The sequence below is a fragment of the Halyomorpha halys genome, unplaced genomic scaffold, assembly GCF_000696795.3.
Source record: "Halyomorpha halys isolate HHAL.00 unplaced genomic scaffold, Hhal_1.1 Scaffold218.1, whole genome shotgun sequence".
In the NCBI taxonomy this organism is placed as follows: Eukaryota; Metazoa; Arthropoda; class Insecta; order Hemiptera; family Pentatomidae; genus Halyomorpha; species Halyomorpha halys.
In genome coordinates this window covers 1,095,849-1,105,092 of record NW_027109445.1, presented here as the reverse complement: position 1 = coordinate 1,105,092, position 9,244 = coordinate 1,095,849, and the positions used below count along the sequence as shown (strand labels likewise).

Genomic DNA, 9,244 nt, shown 5'->3' with positions numbered 1-9,244 from the left:
AATCAAAATAAACAACGAACAAACGAAAAACGACAGGACTTTTTGAATGCCCTGGTATATGTCTTTTAGCATCCAGAATCGCACCCAAGCCACAAATAGGAAATATAATTAATAAAATAGTTCTAACTATAAATCCTTTCCAAAACATGTATTAGCGGATCCTCATGCAGACCACAGGTTGGAAACCACTAGATTAGATAATTGAACAATAGACTCATTATAATCAAGTTTTCATCAAGAAATGATTCGATTGCGAAATAACAAGATAACTAATTACATTAAAGACTCACCTCAATGTTATCATGCATGATAGAGAGGACAAGTGGCGTATTCCTGAAGACGGTCTCCGGATTGAGGTTCAATTTTTTACCCGATTTCTTTGCGCCTTTGATGAGAGCACTGGTGATGCCGGGGAAACCCTTCTCTGCTGCAATGTGTAGGGCAGTCACCTTGTTATCTTGGCAGGCATTCGGGTTCGCGCCTAACTGGAAGGCTCTCTCGCATCCTATAGTGTCGTTCAGTAAGGTGGAATGGAGCAGGAGCTGATCTGCTTCCTCTATCGGACCTTGAAATGGCGGATATCAAATCTGTATCACCTTTACGATGATATTCATTATGGAAAAGGTTTTATTTTTAAGTACGATAAAATTGACCAAGAATAAATATTAGGCTGGTTCCAACACGAGTCATTCGAGCTGTGGCAGAAAAGTAATGAGACTGGCAAGACAACAAGCGATCTGGTGATCCTTGATAGTGCGCGTGTATCAGTACCCTGGCGTAGCTCAGTGCGAGTTACAACTCCATCCGTTTACTACTTGATTTTCGTGCTATTAGTGACGTTGTGCGTCACGCAAAATGAAAAAGCAGAATTTGGAGCAACGTTATTCTATTAAATTCTGTTTTAAGCTTGGAGAAACTACAAGTGCAATGTTTGTAAAGTTAAAACAAGCTTATGGCAAACATTCTTTATCCCGAGCTTAAGTTTTCCGTAGGCAGAAACCATTTTTGGAAGGCAGAGAACACGTTGAAGATGAACGTCGTTCGGGAAGGCCAATGCTGATTTTTTTTTTTTATAGAAGGAAAATTGTCCACAAAGAATTTGTTCCTCTAGGTCGAACTGTTAACCAAGTTTTTTTATAAAGGCGTCCTTGAAAGGCTCAGGAAAAGGGTCATTCGCTTGAGACCAGACACTGCAGACAAATGGATGCTCCATCATGGCAACACCACATGTTACACTGTCCTCTCCATTACAGAATTTTTCACCTCAAAAGGCATTCCTGTGGCCTTTTCCTTTTTTCTAAACTGAAAAATGTCCTCTAAGTATGTTATTTCGGGACTTGAGAAAACATCCAGAAGAGTGTACCGGACATGCTAAAGACCATACCGGTTGAAGATATCTAGCGCTGCTTCCAACAGCGTGGACTACATCTCCATCGGTGTGTAGCAGCCCAAGGGAACTACTTTGAAGGGGAAAACATTGATGTTTCAAAAAAATTAAAACTTTGGAAAATAAAAAATCATTTTCATTACTTTTCATCCACACCTCGTAATTACCATAAAACTGTCGTGCGCAGGGTATAGGATTTAGAACAAAAAACAGAGTTCTGCGCATGTGACTACCAGATTGATCATAGTTTCTACTCGCATTGTAACCTATAAGAATTAACACTATATGTATATCGTGAATATCATTACGATAAAAAACAGCGTATGCTACAAATGTTACAGCATTTCATTTGAATTACGATCCAAGTCAAAGGAATAAAAGCGTTTAATTTGTAAAATATCCTCTGCTCAGAAATTCAATTGTGTATTAAGTTGTAGTCATGCTTTACTTTACCATTCCCTTCTATATTTAAAATTTTTTTTTTTTTATTTCAATTAATGTCCAAAAGCTAACCTAAATTAGTCAAAGTGATGAAGACCAAAATAAAGGTATTTTTAGTTTACGTTTTTTATTAGTATTATTTTACAGCACTAATAACTGATAATTATTAATAATATAATATAGCATTAATAATTAGGTATTTTATCAGCAGTGTATTTTTAGGTTAAGTATTTTAAAGTGTAGACCGAAATTAAGGTATTTTTAACCCAAACTATAATAGCGCAAAGTAATTGGTCATTCTCTTAGAATTAGGTTTTTCTTTATTTTGTATATTTTAAATAGGTAAGATCCTAAGATTTTTCTAGTTATTATCATGTCTACTATATACCAGAGACAATTTGAGTATAGATTTGAAGAACTTAAAATGAATTACTTATTACCAAACGAAATATAAAATGTAACGAAATTTGTCAGGAAGCATGTATGAGTTTATAAAAAAGAAATTTCAACACAAATAATTATAAAAAATACTCAAAAGAATTATAATATTAAACATAAAACATTTTTTAAATATTAACAAAGTTACGAAACTATTAGATCATGGTAAAATTACGATTATTTTTCCAGTTTTTATGTATTTTTGAATTCACTTTTCAAATTACCTGTCGTCATTGCATAGAAGGTTTAACTCAGTTGATAGGAGACAGACACCCAATTTAGGATATCGATGCTTTGGGTTGGAGCTGTTATCAATTGGTGATTAAGTTTGTATGTTTACGCACTTAAACACTGAGGTTGATTTGACACATGTTTTTTTATTTGCCACTCTCGTGGATTTTTTGTAATATATTCAATTTAAATTTGGATTTATTCAATTAATTATTTTGGTGTTGACCTAGCAACCGTGTTGATAACACGGTTTTAGGTTAAGTTAAGGTTAGCTCTTTTGTTGTTATCCAACTTCCAAGAATACTGGAATTCCTAAATTCCTGTTTGTTGCTTGCTGTTCCTCTGCTATCTGTGTGTCTCCTGTTGAAGGCTCTTGCAGAGACTCCTGGATCTTTAGTTATTGGACAGGTTAGTGGTTTATTACCCTACTTTAGACAAGGGTTTGTTTAGAGTAATTCGTTAGACTTTAGTCAGCACTGCGGCCGCAGCCAGCTGGTTACAGCCTGCCGGCTTCAGACAGCTGTCCGCCGGAATCAACCATGGCCCACTCGCAACCTAACCCTTGCACCTCAGCCACCCCTGGAGAAGCAGCAGTCTACACCCCTATGGATCTTGGGAACACAGAGGAGCCAAGACACTGAATGAAGAAAAAGACTGGGAGATTGCTAGCGGTAGAAACTGCTTTAAACCGCGCCCATCAGCCAAGCAACGGAAGACTGAGTTTCAACTCAGGGATGATAACACATTCCTGGGATTAACCGTCGAAGAGCCCAAGCCCAGGCCTCCCCCACCAGTTATAATCGCACCAGCGGTATCGCTTATATCACTGAAGCAGATGCTGGCAACAGTTGGGGTAAGCAAGTTGACCACTAACAACTCTGAAAGGGAGACTAGACTCTACCTTACTACCGAAGCAGACCACACCGCTTCCATTGAACTATTTAAAAACCATGATAATGTGCGATATCACACGTTCGCACCTAGGGGCACAAAACGATCAAAGAAATTCGTGTTGCACGGATTTGACCTTAGCCACCCCATAGAAGAGATGACAGAAAAGCTAAAAACTCGCCTACGTGGCTTCAGAATGGGTCGTAGGCTCATAAAGAGAGATGGTCTGAACCGCACCATCGAAACTGAAGCGATCCAGATCATCCATCAGTGCGACTTGAGGATGTTGAACCCCTCAAGGCCATTGATTACGTCCGATTTAGGGTCTCTAAATTTAAAGAAGATGGTGGACCCGTACAGTGTCACAGATGCCTTGAGTATGGCCATACCAAAAAATACTGCTGTCGCAATGTCGCCTGTCTGCCTATTGAAGAATGTCCTAAAAAATCAACACCGCCCCTCTGTAAGCACTGCAATGAAAAACACATTGCATCTTTTAAAAGCTGTGAACGAAGGATAACCCTAATAAATGCGGCAAGGTCCAAAAGACAAACTTCTGCAACTGCACCAGCATCCACCAGACAACCAAGCAAGGCAGTCCGTAAGGACCTCACCTTCACCACCGCTGTACGAGGACCACCGGTACTGTCCTCTCCACAACGACAACCTACGACTCCCTAGCCGAAACCAACCCCGACCATGGAGACCTCGATGATCACAGCCCTGATGGAGAAAATGTGCTCCAGGATAGACCAAATGATGACGATGGTGATGACTCTCCTCAATACCATGACTAAGATGATGGAACAGCGTCATGGTTGAGCACACTGTCCTCAACTATAATATCAGAGGCCTTCAATCGAAGATGGCCGAAATGGAAATCCTGCTGCAGCAAGGGCTTAAGGCCTGTGCCAACCCGGTTTTTAGAGATATCGCCCCTCCACCAAGACCTGGGAGGTGGCAAAGCACTGTCCCCTTAGTAGACGTCCTCGCCGAGGGAAGGACTTCGGGATCTGCTGCTTGAGGTCATCACACCACCACCACCACCACCAGCCGGAATGGTCCCTCTCCATTCTATGCTAGCCCCCGACTAGTATGTTACCAATGTTAAACCGCCTTCAGCGGACCCTGTAACTCAACTTATACTGCCATACGGCAAACAAAGTCAGTATGTAATATGTATATATACTCTGTATTATCATATATTTGTAATTGTAATTATATATCAATAAAGAGGATTTGAAAATAAAATAAAAAATAATTATTTTGGATGAGTTAAAGTAAATTCCAAATTCAAATCCATTTCAAAATTTCACTTGATCACTCTGTGATAGAAGCGACCAAAAGAACCCAACGCAGCTAATTGTTGATAAAATGGGAGAATACTAATCTAGTTTTGATGCTATTGTAAAAACATTTGATAGTCATGTATCTTTAAAATAATGAATCTAAAAGACTCAAAGAATCTCGTATTTATTTTTTCATACTTCGAAATACACCGTGTCGCATGATCTGATATAATTTTCTCTAGTTCTTTCTCCGTGCCGAATGTCAAACTATCTTCCTTTGTTAAGGCTTTCTTCATATTGTTTCAATCTTTTTTTATTTAATAATTATATAATTTTATTTTTTGAAATAATGAAATCGTCAACGAATGTTGTAATCTAAAAGTTTCACTTTTAAAGGATAAGTCGGAATGGCAGACATTTTAAAGTCAGCGACTAGAAGTCTCCCTTCGACTTCTAATTTCCAATTATCGGGTTTCGAAATTTTCTTGGTAGTTCGTGAGTATTATCCCTTTACGTCCATCATTCCGACAGATCACTTAATGAACGAGTATCTCACACATATTTTTTTTATTTAAGTGTTATGATGTACTCATTACAGCTTAATAATTATTAGAATGGTTGTTTAAAAACCATTCTTTCCGTGCTTCAGGAAGAATTCAAGAGAACCAGAAGGAACCATCGACAATCCAATAAAGAAAGCAAACGACGGTGCTGGAGAGAACTTAGTGATGAGGTGGATGCAGACCCATATGGTGTAGGTCTTACAAAATAGCACTTAAGTGCCTAAGTAAAGGCACGATGCAGCCTCCCCACGAGATCGAATGTTGTGAACAATTTTGTCAGAACTCTATTCCCGGAACAGGCGAATACTATTTGATGTTTAGACAATATATATACGATGGATTTTCACAAATCACGCAGGAAGAGATAGAGAGCATCACCTCGGACCTACAAAATGACAGGGCCTAAGGATTGGACGGAATTCCTAATACAGCGCCTCGTACTTATTCCAAAAACCCATCAACCTATCGTCCAATTAGTTGGACAATATTGGACAATTGGTAGTAATTGGATACTATGGGTAAGGCATTTGAGAAAATCCAGCAAGGTGGAGGAGAGGTGCTAAGTGTTATGCAGAAATCATCACTCTAGAAATTAAGAATGCTTTTAACACTGCAAGATGAACCTGTATAATAGATGCTTTGCGGACTATGTCGATGCCAGTCTATCTTATGAGAGTTCTTACAGACTACTTCAAAGATAGAGTTCTGTTTTTATTCCATTTGTCTTTCAGACATTGGCCAAAGAAGATACGAGGTGACTGGTGGTGTCCCATACGCTCTAGACTCTTCAGTCTCACCATAGTCGTCCTTAAGAGGATCCAGAGCGGAATAGAGATTCAGATGGTACGATTAGCATGAAAAACAAGGAACTCATGTGAAGTGAAAAATTAGGCGGCACTCAGCCATTTCCCTCTATGAAGTAATGCCTAAAGGTGGTCTCGTGGGGAGGAATGAACAAGTGTTGGGTGGAGGTTTTAGTGGTTGAAAATCCCACACGGATAGGTACAGGCCAATCCGTGTCTTTTGAAGATTTCCACCGACTCTAAAAAAAAAAAAGAAAAACATACATACAAGACTTCTATAACGGAAGATGGCACATAGATACTTTTCTGCGATATCTGCTGGTGTACTCTTCTTCCGTACCGCCCACAAAGGACTATTGTACGATAAGGTGCTGTCTATGGTTATCTTCTATCTTCTTAGGTTCTATGTCTTTTCTCTGATGTGCTGTTGAAGTACTTGGGGATACCAAATTTCCTTTGCATAAGTCACCCTATCTTGTTTCAGCGGAATCTCATGTACAATTTTTCCAGTAGCACCCACCCTGTCTCCTTCCTTTAAAAAAATATCGTCAAATTCTTCCAAAATTCCGGCTTCCCAACTCTTCCATTGCATGACCCTCCCTATCCTCTCTTTCCCGGCCCTCAGGAGTCTCCAGCAACCATATTTTTTTCTTCCAATTTGTATATCCCATTTCTCCATTTTGTTCCTTATACGGGGCACGTACTTTGTCTAATAGGTATCACCCTATAATTACTTGATAGTCCCGAGGTATCTTTTCCATTACATGAACCGTTACTTGTTCCCCTTGCCCCCACTTACTCAAGCCTATTACTGCTTCCTCCTTAATGCTCTCTTCTGCCATCTCCCTGTTCTCCCCTTCTCCAAGGGTCGGACATGTTTCTTGGTCGTTGGTATTCCATTCGGGTCCACCTCCGCTCTTCTATTTCCTCCTCCGAACGCCTTATTTAATCTTTCCTTGATAACTCTCCAAGAGGTCTCCTCGTCCGCCTTAATCTGATTTAGGATGCTTCTCTTCACTCTGCAGACGACCGGTACTTTTAATGCCTCCGTATCTTCACTATCGAGTAGATTTTCAATATACTTCGCGCCAATTCGGCTTATAAGTCGGTCACCTCCTTTTATGAAGTGGCTCAGTTCTCCTGTTTCCCTGGTAAACAGTTCGAGGTCAGAAACGGCCTTCCTCAAATCTTGGGCGGTACTTTTATCCACTCAAGTGTTGTGGCGTAGGCTTCTGCTTGAGAAACTTCCGGTAGTGGGGCAATTTCCGGGGCTGGAGAAGTTACCTCCATGGGAGGTTAGTTCTGGTCTCCGTTTTGATTTAAAGCTTCCAGGTTCAAGACGGCTTGTCTGACCATACCGTTGGTAGCCATTATTTTTTTAAAAAATAGAGAACAAAAAAAATTGGAAGCTGAGAAAAAAACAATGAAAGGTTCTTCTTGAAAATAAATATTACTCCGGTATCTATAGTTCCCGGGTTTCCCACGGTTTCCTAACGTTCCTGGGCAAAACTTATGTATCGGTGAAAGCAAAACTACAAAAAAAAAAGAGAAAAAGGAAGATCTAACTCGTTTGGACTGCTGGAAAATACTGGCTTTATTTGGTACAGTACATTTCTATCTATCTATTCCTCAGTCAGCTGGCTTCGAAGTAACGTAGGACTCAGGTTATATATCTATATATTCCATTCTGGAACGTAGGTTAAATGAAAGATATGTAATTCCGCATTATTCCAAGAAATACCCCACCATTTTATTTCTACTTCAGAAAATTCAATCATTACTTTTAAAATTTTTATTACTTAAAATAACAATAAATTATTGTAAATGAAACTTGAAAATCGTGCATAAACTTAATTATTGAACATAAATACAAAAATATAGAAGAAGATGAGAGCATCAGCCTTCTGAAATTGCTGGAAAAAATATTAACTATCTCTTCTACGATGGTTACCTTCTTTGATTTATTTTCAACAAACATTCTGAGATTATTAAAATGGCAAACTGTAAGTTATAATAGGAAGAATGAAATCTGACAAAGGTTCTTTTTTATTTGTTTCCCCCATTATTTATAGAGATAAATATATAAATAGATTATTATATTTTAATAATTGTGCTCATTGAATCTTACCTTTAACGAAAAACCGACGTATCTTGTCTATCTCGTCCATGCGCGTAGGCAGGATTTCGCCAAGGGGGGTGACCCAACTCATTACACACACCTACGCACATACATACATACTTTATATATATATATATATATATATATATATAAACAAACTTCCCTACTGAAACTTTGGGTAAGAGAAAGATATCTGATCCGCATAGCAAGAAATACTCCCACCATTTTATTTCTACTTCATAAAATTCAATCATTCCTTTTTGAATTTTTATTACCTATAATCATAATAAATTATTGAAAGTCAAACAACTGAATATAAATCGTTAACAAACAGGTTCAACCAATCGCTTCCACAATGAAAATATAAGTCAGTTTTGCACTTCTTATCTCCGATGATTTTTTGGACACTTCCATCTTTCCCCTGCCATTACCTTACTAACTATATCATGTTTCCAGAAAGAACTGTATATCAAATAAGTTCACTACTTTCTTTCTTTTTTTTTTTTAGATCCCAAAAAAACCCCCTCTGTCTACGTCCATGAGATGGACTGCTTTAAGTAAATATATTAATCAACACAACTGATTTCTTGGTTGTTGATTTTGACGACTCTATTTGAATTTTTCATTATTTTTGTTTTATGGATATTAACATTCAAATTCACGGATTCGCACTGATCAAGGAGTTCGCTGACCATTTGTTTCGTCTTAATGAATTAGCGAAAATAACTATGTTGTCCGCAAACCTCAAATTCGGTAATTACTTGTAATTACAAAATTTTCGGCCGCTATTATGGTATGTCTTAAGTGGAAGGATTTTCTCGGAAATGAGTTTCGCACCCTTGTTTCTTGACGTTTCTTTTTATAAATTATTTATTCGAGAAATAATCTTACCCTTATTTTAGAAAAAATATTTAAAGGTGCTAGTTACCTGGTTAGATCTGTACCACCGGTAGATTCTGTGTGTCCTGTCATTCTACATTATCAAAAAATCATAGTAGTTTGATTTTTTTATCTGTCTTCCAGATTAAAATAATACTCTTCAAGTCCATTTTTGTAGGAGAAACGGGCGAACAAATGTAGTT

General features: G+C 38.1%; 1 protein-coding gene across 2 annotated transcripts in view; it reads right to left on the bottom strand.

The window, feature by feature from the left end:
- LOC106679773 (ankyrin-3) overlaps positions 1-9,244 on the bottom strand; it is a 19,998-nt gene extending 10,754 nt beyond the window's left edge. Inside the window, exons 1-3 of one of the 2 annotated variants that reach the window (XM_014419110.3) lie at positions 9,091-9,244; positions 8,172-8,262; positions 291-565 (exon numbers count right to left, since the gene is read on the bottom strand). In XM_014419110.3, the coding sequence (XP_014274596.1) occupies positions 291-565; positions 8,172-8,253 (357 nt within the window). In that variant the 5' untranslated portion in view covers positions 8,254-8,262; positions 9,091-9,244. Of the gene's footprint in view, positions 1-290; positions 566-2,490; positions 2,654-8,171; positions 8,263-9,090 lie in introns of those variants that run through there. The other variant, XM_014419111.3, reaches the window with a different exon arrangement.